Here is a 19,885-nt window from a genome sequence, read left to right as displayed (position 1 = left end):
AACCTATTTAAATCTATACAACTTCCATTTATTTGCATGTATATATTTAGTTGCCTTCAATTTTACATATGCCATATATCGGGGGGGGGGGGAGGTAATTTGGTCCAAGAGAAATAGAATGTATAAAATATCCCGTATCCAAGATTCTTCATATTGACATGCTGATCGATAATTTCCTCTTTTAACAGAAGGATTTTAAGAGGCTGTAAAACTCAAACAGAATGTTAAAACAAAGTGGGTTAGTTATAAGGGCTTGTATTAGGACATTACCTTTCTCCCTGCCCACTTCTAAAATAAAGGCACAACTAAATTAACTTTGTGGGCAAGTGTCCCTAAACCACATAATGGCTTTATCAGACTGTCATGTATAGCACAAAAATTCTCACACTATAGTTTGTGGAATACTTGCTGGTGGTCTGCAAAGGGCTGGCTAGTCACATGGTGCTGGTTCCTCTCTCTTATTTCTAACTGCAAAAAGGTACTAAAGGCAGCTAAAAACACATCACTTTCCTACAATTACTTTTCCAAGTAAACAACGGCTGCTGTCACCACAGGGATTTTACTTCATTGCCAATGGAGGAGTGGTAAATTTGGTTGTGAATGGAAGGGCAGAATGTGTGCAGAAAATAATGTCTATATTAAAATGCAGACCACAATGAAAAACTTTGATATATAGACACTCATGAGATGAGAAATGCAAGGAAGTGAATGTAAATTATTAGAGAAATGTCCTGGGGGACTCAAATTGATATTTCTGCTGTTGAAATCTGCAGTTCTGTTTGGACAAGGTATTCTTGCCTTCTCAATTTACGATGTGCTATTAAACAGAGCCCAGTTTGTATTGCTCCAGAAGTGGCTGCATTTCTATGGTGGATGAAGTCATCTCAGTGGCTGGTTTGTATATCAGTTTCTTTTTTAATGTGCTTTGGAAAGCCCTTTAACCAAAGATTTTTAAAAATAAAAGCCTAAAATCAAGCTCTTAAATCCACATTTGGACACCCAAATAAGTGGTCTATTTTCAAACATGTTGAGAACAATGGGAGTTGTTGAATGCTCAGCAAATTTTAAAATCAGGCCACTTATTAAGGTACCCAAATATGGATTTAGGAGCCTAACTTTAGGCTCCTGTTTTTGAAAAGCCTCTAAAATATGTGAAAGCATGTCATGCCAGATAAATAGGATCATCCACAGTATTTAGACTATTTTAAAAGAGACACTTTAAAATTTACACTTCTGTCTCAAAAATGTTTTACTAACAACCAAGATAGCTGACTTAAGAGAACACGGAGAAAAGTCATCTCTATTTTGCTAGTTTACTTTGTGCATGTGACAGCTCCTTCTGGATACCTGTAGTCAGTTAAATTGTTTCGCCTGCACATTTGCTTATTTCACAAAAGATTTCAATGGAACTACTCCTGGTGTGAAGGTACCACTAAATGCCAATACAGTGGCAAAATAGGGCTCTTGGTAAACAGCACTTGCCTGCTGTTTGAGTGGGGCTTTCACACACAATAGTATGGAGAATTTTTTTTTTTTTTTTAAGAAATAGGATAATATGATTGTAAAACCACAAAAACTGACAGGGGGCAGAATTTGAGGCTACAGTTAGCTGTTTTGAAATGAATTAGATATAAATTTCATGATGTCTCTCCAGCTTTCCCCCCTCTCTTTTACAAAATGATACTGTTAATGCATTCCTATGGGCATTTTCCCATCAAGTAACTGCCCCCTCTCCAATCCTAAATTGCTTGCCAGCAAGGGACATTGGTCATCACAGCCTATGACAGTTTTCAGGAATGGGGCCAGATTAACAGCCTCACCCTTTAAGATGATATCATGGCATCACCAGACACAAGTCACTCTTCCTGCTTTACCCACCATTATATCGAAATGTGCCCATTTTCCTGCCTATATTAATGCCTACAGCACAATATTGTTCTGTTAGCTGGATTGCCCATTGTGTGGTTATAATAATCTCATGCATTTTGCATCTTATATTATTGCAATTCCATTTGGTTGATGAGGTTTTGGTTTTCAGCAAGCAGTGGTATGGGCCCCACTGCCTGGATATGGACTCTCTGAGTATGAGCACAGGTTAAAAAATCAATTGGGATTTGGCATGTCACAGGATAACAACTTCGAGCAGTGTATCCTGGTGGAAGAGGTTATAATATTGGCTTCTCTAAGGAGTAAACATTGATAAGAGGCAAGAGGGTGGTCTGGCTTCCCCACCACACAGTAATATAGAAATGGGGGGAGGGGGAGGCAGAGTGCTCCATATTTTGTATTAGGCATTCACTTACCTTCCTGTAATCTACAGGAACAAAATGCTTAGTGCAAAATTTGGGGATTTTCACAGTACAGTAGCCTATGCGAAATGGTGTGCCTGTTTAGGCATTTGTATTATGCAGGCTTTGTTATTAGGCAGCCCTACTCAGTCCCAGAAAGTTTGGATAATAAAAAATATCCAAGCACAGGAAGGGGAAAATACAGCCCCACCTTCCTTTTCAACGGCTGCCAGAGCTTTTGGATTCTAGAGTAAATTCTATTTACTCAAGTTCCAGTTTCCTGGCCATTTTATACATACACTGGTGTCCTCGATGCATAACAGCTAGTGGAGATATGGAAACCCCTTTGAAGCCATGACTAATTTTAGCCCCCATCAGTTGCATGTTCAAATTCAGCGTTCCCAGGCTGACACCAATTCTTGATTCCCTCCTTCCATGCAGGGCTTGGGCGAGGGAGACCACATTTTTCAACAAAACTGATCCCTATGATCGATGAGACTGTGATGCAGAAACTCACCACAGTTCCATGCTTCAATTGGAGCTTTCAGTACGACTGGATGTTGTGGCACAGAGCAGAAGGCAGGGGAGCTCTATAGCACACACTGCTTCAGAGCATGTAGACACTGCGCTGGGCCTAACCACCATTATTCTTTCAACACTATTCTAGAAGATCTAAAATCCTCCTGTATAATGCAGGTTCAATTCATCAGCTGCAGAGAGGGTGGTGCGTAACTTAGACCTGAGCAAACTAGTCACCTGGGGCATGTAAGTGAGATGGAAGTGTAATTTGCAGGCTGGTGCATTTCATTACTAGTGTAACCAAGTGTAAAGACCCTTAGCAGAGGTGGGTTGGAGGGTGGGAGCACAGGCATGAGCCAGACATGGTTAAGAGACATGGCTTGTGTAAACGGCTTCTGGAAAGTGTACTCACATAGTGGAAAGTGATGATGTCGTGCGATGTAAGGATGACTAACTCCAGTTTCTAAAACGTAGTCTCCTTCTCTCTCCCATTTTGGTATAGAACTGCCTGGCATCAGTGCACAAACTCAGATTTGCCCTGCCTGGGGGCACCTTTATTACACAGGCCCATTACACAAATAGAAAACCACCCACAGATATTTCATTTTTGCTCCAAGCTTATTCTATACCAGTAACACCAATGAATCCCTCTCAGATTTTCCATTCTCAAGAGTTTTTAACAGCAGTGCACTTCAGCCATAGTTTGCATGCTGGGGACTGAATCAGGCCTGCTATATCAGATGCTAAAATACAGGATCAGTTATTCTAGTTTCAGTTCATTCAGAAAAAATATTCATGCCATGCTTTTTCAAGAGAAGGTAATGAAGCCAGGATAACACAGAGGATGAGAAATAATTTAATCTGATGCTTGAAGTAAAATTCAGGGAACACCGTGACAGATTTCATTACATCTTACAGATGCTTTTACTTGTTATCTTTGTAGACTGATTAAACCATAGAAGATCAAGCACAGATATTTTAAATAAAGTACTTAACAACTCCTTCTTAACCATCTTGCTGTGAAGTTTATAACAAACACTAAAGAGAATAACCTGTTTTGAACAGACCTTGCCTTCTCTGGTGCCAGTATGTGATTTACCAAACGCACCTGCAGCAATCTGATACTTGGGAATGCAGATTTCAAGTCCCACACTTCAAAATGTTTGTTTTTAAATTCAGAAAGGTGAAAGAAAATAAGGAACTGAGCTCTTTGTTGGGCACAGATGTTTCTAGGATTTCCAGTGCTCGCAGAGAACAAGAACTTCCCACAATCTACACTTCACAACAACCTGGGATTTAGAAGTAAATTTTATGCGTCTGGATTTAATTTTTAACAAGATTTTTGAAGGTTAACACCTCCAGTTCTTACTCAGCCAAACCTCCCAGGAAAGCCAACTGGGAACTTTCCCTTGAGTAAGGACTATATACTACAGGAATTATACTGATCGTATTTGCAGCCTATGTGTAACACCCATAATTTTATCTTTATTGAGTTCTCTATTTTTGTAAATGTAACAAAATGTGCTAGACTAATAGTGGTTTTCTATATTACTTGTTAAAACACTGCTTTCATATGAATGCTTAGGTTATTCCTGTTTTGGGCCTTCTCATTTGAGGTCACCTGTTAAATGAATCATATGAAGATTTTTTTTTTTTTTTATAGGATCTTCTAGGACAAGGGGAAATCAGCCATTCCGCCTTTTTCATGTTCTGTCTGGTCCAATCCTGAGTGCACCCTTGCTTCCATGCTATTCAGCTGTTTCATGTTTCAACAGAAGTTATTCAATCTCTACTTTTTTTTTTTTTGTAGCTAATTACTGAAGCTGTGCAACAGGGAAGCTGAAAATTATATTGTACTTTAAAATACAAATGAGGCATTTTTATAATCTTAATTTTAGTCTATATTCTCCTCTTTAAACGTCTATATTCTCCTCTTCAAATCTAGTCTTGTCTGATTTTGATATATTGGCCTGATTTCTCTCGAGAGTGTTAAGAGAAGTGCTTACTACTGATGTTTAAAAATTCAATCAATCAGTTTTATTCCCTTTCTTTGAGTCCATTACTTTCTTTGTAAATGAATTATTTCTTCTCTTTAATCCATTACAATAAAATTAAATCCACATGAAAAATATACATACATATATTTTAATTTTGAAAAAAATAGTAAGCACTCAATGTATATATACATTACTGTGTGTGTGTGTGTGTATATATATGTATAGTGTGTGTTTGTTTGTGTTTTTAAACATATATACTTACATGCACACATGTGTAATACATATGGTTTATGCTTTATTTGCAAACCTACCCAATGGGAGAAGGAAAAATAGTGTACAAACACAAGTTATGTTTGGACTGCGTCTTACCTTCTGTTTCAATTTGCAGACCTTCCATAGCGTAGGACAATTCATAATATTACAGGATTGCATTCTGCACATTGAACTGCAATGGAATTAATGTGCGGAAGTTGGGGACATACAGTACTCTAAATTAAATGCAACAAGGATTAATTCTTCCAGCATCTCAGCTGCAGCATTGATGCTGTTCAGGATTGTTACTGGGCTCTTTTGAGTCTGCAATATGCATGCATTATTCCCTTAACATCTATTTACCTCCTACTCCAGACTCCTCGTCTCTATCAAAGTAGCATTTATAAGGCCTAAATCAATGCTGCAGGTGCATCATTTGTATTGCTGAGGCCCCCCCAAATCCTACCAAGTACTTAATACTTTCGAATCTCGGCTACGATTACTTTACACAAAACCGCAGAGGTCTAAATAGGAAAAGAGAGTCAGGAAATACTTGTGGTTGAAATTAACCATTGTCATTGTTACATTTACAGCACTGGAGCAAACTTTAGTCTTTGTGCTCTTTGTATCACTCCCCCAACCCCAAAATTGTTCTTTGTCAGCACCTCATATAAGTAATAAAACAGTTTATATTTCAATAGAATTTTAATAAATTAAAATATGGGTGCATATTTCCATATGTACACACAAACACATATTTAGAGTACTTGCTCATTTTTTCAGAATAAAAAAAATGCTACATAAATTAACTGAACACTATTTAGAAAGTAACCAGCTAATGTGCTTTCCAGTATGAGTGTCATTAACAGTCAGTTCAAATTACAGCCAAACAAATTATAATTCAGGTTCAGCCTGATTTTAAGTTGCCTTGCAGTAAAGTTTAATTGTATTCCTTACAAAATTATAAGACTCAATTCCTGAAAGCACTTTTCTGTATTTTTTATTTACTCTTGTTAATATGAGTTTCTTTGATTAGCTGACCTTTTCTGTTATCAACACTTGTCTCTTATCACTGGCCCTAGGCAAATGACATATTTACCACTCTTCCACTCTGATAAGGGTAATCCTATGTTTAATTTGTTCAAGAACAAACACAGCATTTTTCATTTTTTAGAACATGTTTCTAGTTAATAACAAAAGTATAGGAAAGTGCAGATAAAAGCTACACTTTATTTAAACAATTATCAGAATGTGATGAAAAATATTTTTCCAGTGAAAGTTTTATATTATGGGACTTGCTTACTAATGAGGCAAAATTTCTAGGATTCAAAGCATTTTTATTACCATAGTTAAACTTATATTTCTGTTTAAATCATGGTAACTAGAGAATACATCTTTAGTGAAATGTCTTTAGTTTCTTACGGTTATGGAAGAACTTTCAAGTAATAGGTTTTCTTTCATATCTTGCGACCTCAAATGTAGAAATATTTTGAAAGTAGCTAAGGGAAAATAAATAAAATATATTGATTTTTTTTTACTGAGTTTAATTCTTTTGAATTGTAAAGATGTTAAACATTTGAACCCATATAGTTGCCAATCGTTATTGATTTTTACAAGTCTTTTCTCAATGGTTTATTGGTTCAAGAACTAATGTCATACATATTCTTAGAAAAAGTTTTGTGGAGAGTCATAAATATGATAATCCACCAGGCACGTCTTTTAAGAACTTTTTTTTCTTTAATTCCCTCTGGATAAACAACATTGAAGGGAAAGCTACATTTATTCTTATGCAGCTTTGAACTCTTTGGAAAAGATTTCAGACATAATTCTATAGCTAATGCTGCACTGAAGTGTCAAAGAGTGTGTTAAAAACATTTTGATAGATAGCCAAGTCATTTATCTTAATCAGTGTCAGAGCAGAGAAACATTCTGCAGGCTCTTTAATGCAGAGTATAGGGGATGCGTACTGGTACTTGTAATTTCTCAGACTTGAAACTACAGTGTTAAAACACTGCCACTGTTTACCATCTATGTTTCTCAGCACTATGTCAAGCTCAGATAACAAGACAGTAATTTTTAAAAAACTACATTAGTATCTATGCTTCCTCCTCTACTACTCCGAGACTCTGACTGAATCTGAAGGTATGAAAATAATTGATGGCTAAACACAAGGGGAGTTCACAGTTAGTAGTTTTCTAGCAAAACAGCAACTTCTTATAGCAACAAAGTGAAGAAGAAAGGTGGCAGCAAGGTCAGTACAAAGAAATATTGCTTTTTCTTAGCAAGGGAAATATTAATGGAAGCCTAAAACTATCGCCTGATTTCAAGAACATCACCTATACTATGCAGTTTAAATTCTTTGTAAGGAATGTACAGAATACAATTTTAATTGCTTGGCTGCACTGTTGAAATGTACATCAAGAAAATATGCAATCAATTACCAAGTGTGATGGGAAATTATAGCAGGGAGGCAAAGGAAAGAAAACTACAACAGAGATTCTGTGTAATTTGTCCTTCATTGGACAGAGTTTAAAAAGTCGTGCTGTACTATATTATTGTTTTGCATTTTCCTGTTTGCTAAAAACCTGGTTGAAGGGTTGATATACTGTGTAAAAAGGTGGAAACATAAAACATATTTTAAATATTTTTTTCTGCAAAAGAAAATACGTACACAACCACATTTTGCATAAGAAAAAGTCCCTATAATCCCTATCACAAATTAAAAGTAGTTGGGGTTTTTTTTTTTTAACTGCATGCAAATAATTTTTTTGAAATCTGGAAAAAATAATGGGACCTACATTGAGCACTGTGCCGGTGTTGCCAGTCTGTTTGTGCCAATCCACTGAAGCATGCTTTCAGAGCCTTCTCCTGGAGCATGCAAGAAGACGGACTTGCAGTGTAGAAATCCAGAATTTGACCAGGGCTCACTGCTAGAACATCCATACAGTCAAACATGATTCCCCCTCTGCAGAACGTCTGCAAAAGTGCTTGCCTCTAGGTGTGGAGGAAAATGGCATATAAAAGTACACCCAACTCCATCAAACTCTGCCCCTTTTTTGGCACGTAGGCTGTTCGTCTTTTTCCCAGACCAGAATCATGAATTATGACAGACAACACAGCTAAAAGCCTGTAATTGATCCAAATGATCATTTACCATTTTCCAGGCTGCTCAGCCAATCCAGCAAGATAGGGGGAAACAAGCAACATTCCAAGTTTTAGTTTCAATCAAATCATTTCAAAAATCCTTTAGAATCAGTCCTGCCTCATAGGTTGTTGCTGAAGATATGATCTTTTTCACATCACACACATCATCAAAGTCCCAGTAATAAAAGACCTTTGGTAGTAACTCTGGATCCCCCTCACCAGTGAATAGATCCTTCTGCCTCTGAACAGCTCACTTCCTACTATTTGTGTCACACAGAATGAAAGATTGAATTGCCTAATATATGCGAGTGAACTTTCCATGAACCCTTCCCAGGCTGCTAACCTTCAAATGACCCAAACCAGTCTGACATCACCAGCTCCCAGGATTCTCACACTGCTTAAAAACTCCCAGCAGCCCTGCAAAAGCAGACAGGCAGAGAAGCAAGCAACTATTAGCTATTGCTTTTATACTTTCTTATCTTTAAATAATAAAATAAAAATAATAAAGAGAAAGATTAAATTGCAAAAAGGCTGCTTCTGGGTCCTGTCTGCACAACAACAAATCTTGTATACATATCATCTTATTCTAGGTGTGTGGATTATTTTAAGTGCCAGTCTATTTCTTAAATTCCCTGCACGGTCCCTACCTCCTCTGTAGAAAGAATCAGCAACACACAGACACAATTTGCCACTTTACAGGGACATGGCTACAGACACTAGTTTCTCATCTTGGGGAGACAGCTACTAAAGATCATCACAGACTACACTCCTCCCTGTGCAAATCTGTGTTAATGTTTTGGCTGGTATTTGTAACACAGTATCCCTGACAGTCTGGAACTAAAACTCTCCATGCCAGCATCCACTTACTTGAGAATGTTGATAGGCCCATAACTAGGAGAGCATTAGGTGCTTCAATATCCACCCCACTTCCACCCCCTCCAGACATCCATGTAAATGTAATTAAACACAGCAAATGAATCATTACAGCCTGAATCCTGCAGACTACTCAGACTGCTGAAAGAAGTGCAGAGAGCCAAAGTGATAGCATTTGGCTCTCAGCATTTGCTCAGCACCAGCGCAGAGAAGTTTCTATGTAAGGGGACCCGGTTCTGCAAGCAGCCAAGCAGATCCCAGAATCAGACTGTGACCCCCGTGTTCACACCCTACTAACTATTGCAGTGATCTTTGTACAAAGTATGCCTTGTAAGGTATCATTTGAAAACTCAAAATTTGCTGGTCAGTATTGTCCTGGTAAAATATGTGTGGCAACATTATATTTGGTTATAAGATTCCACTGTATGGTGGTGTTAACACACATTCCAAATCCCACAGCCCTGCCCAAACAGAAGTTGACAAACAGGTCCATCCTCAACAAAGGAATGTCTGATCTGCTTGATTGGCATTTAAGCAGTAAACAGAGTAAGGGAAGACACAGGTGTGGTGCTGGAACAATTTGTATAGTGGGGGTGCTGAGAGCCATTTAACCAAACTGTAAACTCAGTATATAATGGAAGCCACTTCAAGCCAAGGAGTGCGGCAGCATCCCCCGTTCCAGCACCTATGGACACAGGAAGTTCAAACAGGTGAATAAAAACCAGCAGGGAACATCCTTCCACATAGACTCTTTAGCTCCTGGTTCTCAGCTGGAAATATTTTTCAAGAAGAGGACTGAAGTTATTAAAAAAGGAGGGCCGAACACCCCAAGATACCTCTCTCTCTCTCTCTCTCTGCCCATTGCATTCATTGCACCTGAAGAGACAAGGCAAAGAGATCTTGGACTCTGGGGGAAGGGTTCTGACCTACAGAGTTTGGTCAGTAAGACAGCTGAAAGCTAGGAGTGAGTAAAAAAAGCACCAAGCTCAGCTGTCTCACTGGTGGTTCAGTGCTGCTCTCTCTCAACTCTCATCTGCATCTCACAAAAGCAGTACACAAAATTCGCTATTTTTGGATAGTCTCCTTCCTATACAATCTTGCGTATGGATCTGAATCCTGTCAGTTCTTTACCTGGATGGATTGCTATAGGTATTTTAATAATGAAAAGGAAAATGTAATATCAAGTTCTGAGACACTGTTTTCCCCCTTAAAAAAAAATAAAAAAAAGGGAAAAACTTTCAAAAGTGGCCTCTTATTTCAGGAGCTTGATCTGAGACACCTTGGATCATAGGTGTTGAGAACTTGCATCTTATATTGCCTTTGGGTTAGATTTTCTAAGGCACAAAGGGAAGAGAAGAGCCCAACTTTCATCAAGTTTCAATAGAAGTTGGGCACTTAATTTCCTTTCATGCCTTTCAATATCTCCCCCTTCAGGTCAATATTGCAGATACTCAGCATTTCTGAAAATCAGACCCGAGGTGTGTCAGACTGGGCAACCAAAACCAGAAAAACACAGAATTAGTGGACACCTTTTGAAAACTTCACCCATAACATCTGATGAACCTGGGAACATTGTGGGTGGGAAATGCACACAAGAAAAGACAAGAAATACTAAGGAGAGATTCACTTGGGGACCTGACTAACTTGCTTAATGGATGTGATGTTCTTTCTCTGCAGAAAGTCCTTTGATGCATTAAAAGCTCTGTGACAATACCTGTAGATTGTGTTAACAAAACTTTCTGTAAAGATTCAAGAAGTTAAACAAAACAGCATTGTCCCTTGAAACTGATAGGTCTATACTGAAAACAAACCACTGAACGAAAAGCCCTGTTGTAATCTAGAAGCAAAATCCCTTTGAAGGCACACAAACAAAAGCTTTTCTTAATTTCTTCCCCTCTCAGACAAAAGAGATTTAGCTGTCCCTACAGTAGACATAGTCTCACTTCATCGCCTATCCTGATAGAAGAATTATAGGGCTGGAATGCAACACTGGCATCCAAGGGCTTTTAGAGTCTGTCAGGGGAAACTTACCCCATGCTGAAATTGCTCCAGCTTAAGAAGTGGCTCAGTGACACTTACACTGTAATGTGAAAAGTATGTACAATGCAGACTTATGCAAGCACATTACAACAATTTTCAGCACAGCAAGCAGAGTTCTCACTATTAACAAGAAAAAAAGAGGTGGTGACATTATACTAAAATCTGATTTTATCATGTGGCTATTGCTTTTTGTTTTGTTTGTTTATTCATTTGTGGTGGATAACAAAACTTCATTAAAAGACACTATTTTATAGCCATATAAAACCTGTTTTCTCATGATGAGAATTTAGGAACATCTACTGTGTCATCATTAAGATGACTGGAAAGATACACACAGAACAAAAACAAGGAGTCTGGTGGCACCTTAAAGACTAACAGATTTATTTGGGCATAAGCTTTCGTGAGTAAAAACCTCACTTCTTCGGATGCATAGAGTGAATATGATTATATAAAAATATGCTAATGAGTGAATATAATATAACTGGAATATGCTTCATGCAAAAGGTCTCTTGTAAGGTATCATTACAAAGCTTATAATCTACTGAGTGTGATCATCCTATTTGTATAAATGTACCACTCTTGTATCTGAAACTAGAAATATGAAATATAACTCTGAGGGCCTATTGTAATTATGCAAAGTGTGGGCCATTAATGGTGGTTTGCATAATTACAATAGGCCCTCAGAGTTATATTTCATATTTCTAGTTTCAGATACAAGAGTGGTACATTTATACAAATAGGATGATCACACTCAGTAGATTATAAGCTTTGTAATGATACCTTACAAGAGACCTTTTGCATGAAGCATATTCCAGTTATATTATATTCACTCATTAGCATATTTTTATATAATCATATTCACTCTATGCATCCGAAGAAGTGAGGTTTTTNNCTTTCACTCTATGCATCCGAAGAAGTGAGGTTTTTACTCACGAAAGCTTATGCCCAAATAAATCTGTTAGTCTTTAAGGTGCCACCAGACTCCTTGTTGTTTTTGTAGATACAGACTAACACGGCTACCCCCTGATACTTGACACAGAACAAAACATCTTTTGCCAGTTTTCATGTTAGGAAGAAAGGGGGCTCTCTACAGCCCAGAGTTCTGGATATGGTGAACGTTTAGACCAAGAAGGTACCCTGATGAATTACAATGAACAAAATCATATTGACCAAACATGGTTATGTTTATTTTTTAACTGTTCTAATAAAATTATATTTAATATAAAACCTATTTGGGGTGCTTTTAATTGCAGATAAGTCATGGGCAACTTCTGAAAATAACTGCCAGTAATTCATGCTTAATTGCATATGAATGGAATAAGATGGCTTTTTCATACTATATCTAAATGGGCCAGGTAGTTCATCGTGTTTTATTATGAATGATAGTTGTGCTAATGATTACAGTTATTACTGAACCATGTGTAATTAACGAATTCCTCAAATAATCTAACAGTTCACCTCTATAGTATTTCTTCTCAGTTCTAGAATTTAATTAGTTTATTAATCTCTTCCAAAGTTTTGTTCCTCTGTAAATTGTACAATTCAGGCTCTTTTAAAAAACATAATACAAAGAAAATGTACCCTGATAACTTGGGAGAATTTTTGCAAAAAATAATATTCATATAGTGTATATTAGACAGCACTAACTACAACCATTTTGAATATACATTGAAGGCATAATTAATAAATTGGTTAATTCAAATGTAACAAAGCTTGAATTATTGACACACATTTTAAACTCTTATCCAGTTCTTGAAAGCGTCAAGTGGAAAAGAACTCTCCAAAATTTTCCCATTAGATCATACAACAACAAAAAATTTGATTTCATGCCATCACCTTGATCTGTTTTTTCTCAATCTGTGGTGGCAAGAAACTTAACAATAAACATATTCTTATCCACAAATGAAATAAAAAGTTCAAGTTGGAAATCCATTTCTTTCAGCATTACTGTATATTTGTCAGTGTTACATAGCACATTTGAAACCCATAACCATAAAACAAAAATTTACAGCTAAGGTTTAGGGTCTACATCTGTTTCTCTGGTTTTTGTACAGCAATTACCCACTGGACAATTCAGAATGAAGCACCATGAATCATGTTCTGCACACATGTTTGTGCTGGTCACTTTTTGTAAAGAACAAGAGTCTGAGGATGCCATAATGTGCTTCACAGAGACTTGTCCAGAATTAGGTTGAATGCTGGGTGCTGTCTAAATAAAAAAGCTTTTACTAGCACTAACATATTATTGGCAGACTGTTACAGCCTTATGTGAAGGACAGAAAAAGAACAAATGCACACACACACAAAAAATCTTTAAGAGAAAGCATGTTGGTAGAAGCCTACCTTTTTACATGCATTTTACTATTAATCACATGTAACTCTCTCTTGAAACAGTTTTGACAGCAGAGTAAATGGTTACTAGTGACTGATGTGTGTGTTTAAGCAGTAAAAGCAGAGACAAAGTGAGGTTTCTTCTACTCCCTAGGCAAGTGCTGACACTGAGCTTGCCGCCTCAACTCTGATACTCAGAGATTCCTTTGTGTCAGTTGCTGGGAGAATCACTGGCAGTTAAATCACTGCCATCACTCACATACAGAGGCTTTGATTTTTACCTCTTTATTCAGAATAGATGCTAATATGAAATATTACCTGCCTTTTCTTTTCTTTTCTTTTTTTTTTAAGTTTAATGACATGGGGTTTAAAATCTGGCTACCCAAATCCCACTGTAGTTTACTGTAGTTACTTGTTAATATTGTAGGATGTTTTCACAGGCTTGAAGAGTAAGAATGATGTTAACGAATTAGGGAAAAGAAGGCTGAACCAGGGGAATGGCTGAATATTTAAAATATCAAGATACTATTGAAAGGATATGAAACACATAGCAGGAATCGGACTAGAACAATATTGAACCTACAGACAGAATATCACAGTACAAATATTTTGACTGGCATAGGAGAGACAGCTTTGATAGATGTGAAGTACAATAAAAAAGCAGTCACAGTGGTGATTCTTGGTTGCTGTAGTCCAGAACTCTCAGTGGCTTTAATGTGGATTTCCACATAACATGCAAGATCAGCTCCAGGATTATGTTCCAGATACATTACTAGCAATAGTAAAAGGGAGAAAGTGGGTCTGGTTTCAGGTTCACCACCATAAAATGCTCATAAAATTTATAACCTAAAGGATATTACTATTAACACAATTACATACATATAAAGATATCCAAAACAATAATATCTGTGCATAATTTACATTTTAAAAATTGGGTAGTTGCACTTTATTCTCCTGCTGCCTGCGGCTTTAGGAATAGAGACGGTGGGTCAGATCAAAAGTCCACCTAGCCCAGTATCTTGTCTCTGGTGCTTCAGAGGAAGCTGTAAAAACCTAGAAGTGGGATAATGTGCTCCCCATAACAGGCCTCCTACTGATCTCTAATAGAGATTGGCTCAATATCCTTTACACAAATTTTGTCATTAACTAGGATAACTGGATCTTCTTGATAGCCACATCAATTTCCCAGTCCTTTTTTGAGTCCTGTTAAATTCTTGGCCTCAATCACTGAGAGGGATAATACATTATTAGCCTTTGAAACAGAGAGGGATAATACTTTTTTTAAAAAATTGTAATACTAATCTACATGGTAAATGTAAAAATAGACAAAAAATCTCCTTGAGGCCCAACAGGCGAGCTGTAGACTCCAGCAGGATTCAGTAGTGCTTGTGACATCACCAGCATAGCGCATGGACACGGAGGAGGTGACCTGCAATTTTGAAGGACCCAAAAAGAAAAGATAGTACATATGAAATTAGCTACATACTGAATGGGCTTCTCCCTGCTTGTTGTTTGGGGGATCCAGAACACTGCAATTACTAAATGTCTTCCACTAAAAGCTACTGGCAAATAATTATTTTTTTAAATGGATTGAGAACTGGTGTTTCAAGTTTTACCTATAAAGAGATTTTTACAGCTAGATTATAAATCTCCCCAAATAGATAATTTTAATGGAAATGCTGATGCAACCTTAGCTATGGAGTCATGAATGGCTCTGACATACAGTATTATATAATCTGGTGAGAATGTGGATTGGGAGATCTATAAAATGTAAGCAGAAGCAAGATAAAAAGGAATAGAAAAGCAAGTAGAAATATTGAACATTAAACTACAGAGAATATTTCTGCTAAAGATAAGCACTCTTCATGCTTAATATGCTCACAGTTGGTTGAAGGTACAAGTGCACAATGATCCACTAAAAATAATAGTAGAGAAACCAAGAGGCTGTTTGAATAATTGTTTTGTTTCTGACTTTTCTAAGGAGGAAGAGGATGGAGACCTGCCTAAGAAAGGGATTACATTTCCTGGTACGATTGGGGAGGAGTAAGATAATGTGTATGGAGGAGGAAGATAATGTGTACAAAACAATAGACATAGCTGTGGAAAGACTGGACATTTAAAATAGACAAAGTACCAGGTCCAGATAACATACAAACCCATCCGTTAAAGGAAATGAGGGCAGAAATTAGTGAGACCTAGTATATTTAGAAGTTCTCTGTTGACAGATCAGATTCCTGGGGACTGGATACACATAGCAGCATTGCTAAAACAAATGCCACAGTATTCAGCAAATGATTGTGAAATTCAGCCCTGTGCATAAGAACATAACAAGAGCTATCCTGAACTAAAAAGTATTTTGAAAGTTTAAGAGGTAGTTAAGTGGTATATAGACCTTGTGGTGGTCCTCTGCACAAGGGAGAATTTCACACAGATTTAGCTTAGAATTCATCGTGGACTGAACACAAGAAACAAATTTCTAGAAGATTGTGATGGTGGAAAACCTAATATAAAGGCAATGAGCCAGATTCTCAGCTGGTGTAAATTGGCATAGCTCCACTGACTTCAACAGATTTACACATGTATTTATAACCTGCACTTCTTTCTTAATTAGTTCACAGAGAAGAGTAGTGCTATATACTATATCTCTTGCTAGGGAACAATGAAAACGTTTTTTAGCTGCAAATGGGCAAAAAACCAAAAACAAACGATCCATATAAGAGATAGTCAAGATGTGGTGGAATAGTTGTGGTGTCCATTGGCTTGTTAAAGGTGATAAAAATCAGTTTAATGAGTAGTGACATTCTTCTGATTTATACTTGCTGAACAAAGAATGCCAAAGAAAAACCCCAGTGAACTGAAGTGGGAGCATTACAGTGAATGGGAAAAGGCATTGAGAACATATATTGGCCTCCGGTAAAGAATAAAAATTCACCAAAAGTTACCACAGTTTGGTATCTGAGAAAGCTCAGTAATCCCCTCTATTTAATATAAGTAATGAAGGGGGCATCACTCAGATTCTTACTTTTAAATGGCAGCTAATATATTTTTAGTTAATTTTGGTTCTAAGTCAATGACAGAAAAGGTTGATTGCATCTTTCCCTCTTTAGAAATTACTATAACTACTGACAGATAATTAACTCGAATGTGGTCTTATAATTTTTGGCATATTACCCCAATAGCATAGCTTTTGTTACTAATTTATAGTAAATCAATCGCAGTTCTGTGGAAATCTGAAAGTTGAAATCTTTTTGTTCTATTCATTTTCTAAACAGAATGATATATATATTTTTTTAATTTCTGCAAAATTTACAAAAATTTGAAACATTGTCATTTTGAAAAGATGTTTCAGTATTGAAGAAATCTCACCAGGTAACTAAACTAACCAAAGTAGATAATAAACTAAATATACTAATATGCTAATACAAAATATACTAGATAATGTAGTAAAAATGACAAACTCACCTGAAAAAAACCCACAAAAATGAAAAATGAGCAATGCAGGAAATGGGCCTCATGGAGCACTGTAGTGGGGTGGTGACCCATTCCAGTCCTGATAGGGTTGGAACCAACCCTGGGAGAGGGCTGGCAGGGGGCAGCAACCCAGAGAAAGGGGCACCGGGGTCCTGGGAGGGACACGGGGGTCAAGCGGTAGTGGATCACTGGCCTGCAGAGGGCGCTCTGGAGCTGGGATGAGCTAATTCCCATGGACGACCAGCAGGAGGCGCTGCAGAGGTGAGTCCACACGCTTACAAGCACATATGACATAGGGCAGACAAATGACACAAGACAAATCATGTCAACAAGGTTCTCTCAGGCTTACATTTTTCACTCATTTATGTCCAAAGATCTTGAAAATTATCTGAAACACTAAAATAGTTTTCTGAAAATTTGTTTTCAAAACAGGTAATTTTTTGATGGAACATTTTTTCATTTTGAAAGGTTTTGTTTGTGAAACCCATGTTCTTGCAATCAACAACAACAAAAGCATAGAGTCAGCTAATTCCCATTTAATAGGTTCTAGTCATTCTCTCTGCTGGAAAAATAAGTAGGAGGGGACTTCAGGGGAAGGAAATCTCAGTGAAAACCCCACTCAGAGAGATCTACCACGCATATCAACTTGTCAAGAGTCACCACTAGAGCAGGTTGAAATTTTTCCACAGTCGCGACCTGCCAGTGACTTTTACTAAAAGTAACTGACAAAATCTTAACCTTACTGATGATGTGAAGCAGGATTCTTATAGTCTGCTCACCAAGCTAGCAGATGCTTTATGCCTGGTGAAAATAAGCTGTATAAGTCCAGAGAAGAGGAAATAACACAATAAAGTGAGTAGTCATTTTTTTATGTCCGTTGAGGGTACAAGAGAGACAAGTTAGGTGAGGTAATATCTTTTATTGGGGAATAGCTTCTGTTGAGGGAAGGTATAAGCTTTTGAGCTATACAGAGCTCTTCTTCAGGAAGGAAATGAGAATGTCTGAGCTAAATACAAGTTGGGACAGATTGTTACGCAAAAGGGATAATGCATATTGTAGGTGGTCACTTGAAATTAAGTGGGCAATTGAGGGTTAAAAACTGTTATGCCTAAGGGGTTTGAAGTGGGCAATTAAGGGTAGCAGGCAGTGTGGTGTGTTACTAATTGTTGTAATGAGCCATAAAACCGGTGTCTCTGTTGAGTCCATGATTTTTCGTGTCTAGTAGAGTTATTAATTTAAGTTCCCAAGCTTGCCTTTGGAAGGTGTTATGCAAATTTCCATTGACAGGGAGGACTGAACAGTCAGATATGAAATGATAATTTTGTAAAAAATGTTCACCCACAGGTCATATAGTGTTTTTGTCTTTTATAATTTTTCTGTGTGAGTTAATTTGAGAGTATAGTGATTATCTGGTTTCAACCACATAGTTGTTAGTGGAGGCATTTAGTGCACTGGATGAGATACACCATATGTTGTGATAGGCATGTATAGGACCCATGAATCTTGAAAGGTGTGTTGTGGCAGATATTGATCATTGTAACAGTGGAGATACACCTGTGGGTTTTGCATCTGTTGTTCTGGCAGGGTCTAGTACTGCTTTGAGTTGATGTGTCCTAGTCTGTGGGGAGCTTGCTTATGATGATGAGCATGTAAAGGTGGGGGATTGTTTGAAGGCCAGAAGGAGGAGTTCAGGAAAGATTTCCTTCAGGATGCAGTCCTCATCGAGTATGGGTTGTAATTGTTTGATACCCTGTATAGGTTTCAGTTCGGGGTGGTAAGTGACAGCTAGGGGTGTGCAATGTTGTTGCTTTTTCTGTATTGAAGGAGACTCTCCCAGGGTATTTGGGTGGCCCTTTCCAAGATGTGATCTACTTCTCTGGGGAGTCTCCTTGTTTAGTGAGATAGGTATAGAGGTGTGCATCTTGGACTTTCTCTTTGGAGCACATTCTGTGGTATCGGAGTTCTGGCTGTGCATAACAGATTTTTTGCTGTGTCTGGAGTGGTTGCTGCATCTGTTGAGCTAAGTGTGGTAATCAGTGGTTTTCTTGTATACAGTTGTTTGTAGGGATCCATTGTTTAAGTTAATTATAGTGTCAAGGAAGTTGATGCTGGTGTAGGAGTGTTCTAGAGAGAGTCTGATGGATGGGGGATGGTTGTTGCGGTGGATACCTATGAGAGAGTTTAGATCTTCTGTCAAGAGGATGAAAATATCATCAACGTATCTCAGGTATATCATTGGTTTTGTGGTGTGTTTTTCCAGAAATTCTTCCTTGAGGTGGCCCATGAACACACTAATATACCAGGGAGCCATTCCAGTACCCAGGACTGTTCCCACAGTTTGGACAAAGTGCTTGCTGTTAAACATGAAACGGATGAGTTTGAGGATGTGTTTTGGGTGGATTTCCAAGCACTGTGCATTATCTTGTAGGTATACGAGACAGGCAGCGATAATGTCATGGTAAGGGATATTGGTGTATAGGCACTATGGTGTCAAGAATGGTGTTTTGGGGAGATTGTTAAAGTTGTGGAGTTACTGAAGGAAGTCATTAGGTCTTGGAGGAAGCTAGTCCACTGTGTGGTGAGTGGTTTAAGGATGATAGCTATGTGTTCTGCTATTCCTTCAATAAGAGTGCCCTGGCCAGATATGAAGGATTTGCCTGGGATCCCCTTGTTTGTGTATCTTGGGAAAAACGTAAAAGTACTTGGTGTCGGTTTTGTGAGGTATGAAGTTGCAGGGTTCTTCTTGGAGTTGTTTGGGAAAGGATTTGATGGTCTCTTTAAATTCCTTGGTGAATTGTGGTGTGGGATCTTCTTTCAGTTCTTTATAGGGGGTAGTGTCAGAGAGTTATCTGTTGGCCTCGTTGACGTGGTCATCAAGATTAAGGACTATGACAGTGCCTCCTTTACTTGCGTGTTGGCTTTCAGGGACAGTATAGCTGTCCTTTAGATGGTAAAAAGATTGTGATGAAG

At 37.7% G+C, this 19,885-nt stretch overlaps 1 protein-coding gene across 2 annotated transcripts in view; it reads right to left on the bottom strand.

The window, feature by feature from the left end:
• The window catches only part of RARB (retinoic acid receptor beta), a 294,582-nt gene that overhangs the window by 127,584 nt on the left and 147,113 nt on the right, over window positions 1–19,885 (bottom strand). Inside the window, exon 1 of one of the 2 annotated variants that reach the window (XM_034760798.1) lies at window positions 7,855–8,469. The exons of the other annotated variant lie outside the window; for it this stretch is intronic. Coding sequence (XP_034616689.1) covers window positions 7,855–8,011 — 157 coding nt within the window. The 5' untranslated portion in view covers window positions 8,012–8,469. Of the gene's footprint in view, window positions 1–7,854; window positions 8,470–19,885 lie in introns of those variants that run through there. 2 annotated transcript variants of the gene reach the window in all.

This window comes from Trachemys scripta, chromosome 2, assembly GCF_013100865.1.
Source record: "Trachemys scripta elegans isolate TJP31775 chromosome 2, CAS_Tse_1.0, whole genome shotgun sequence".
Classification (NCBI taxonomy): Eukaryota; Metazoa; Chordata; order Testudines; family Emydidae; genus Trachemys; species Trachemys scripta.
The sequence above is the reverse complement of the archived record's forward strand: the minus strand, read 5'-3'. Positions and strand labels throughout refer to the sequence as shown.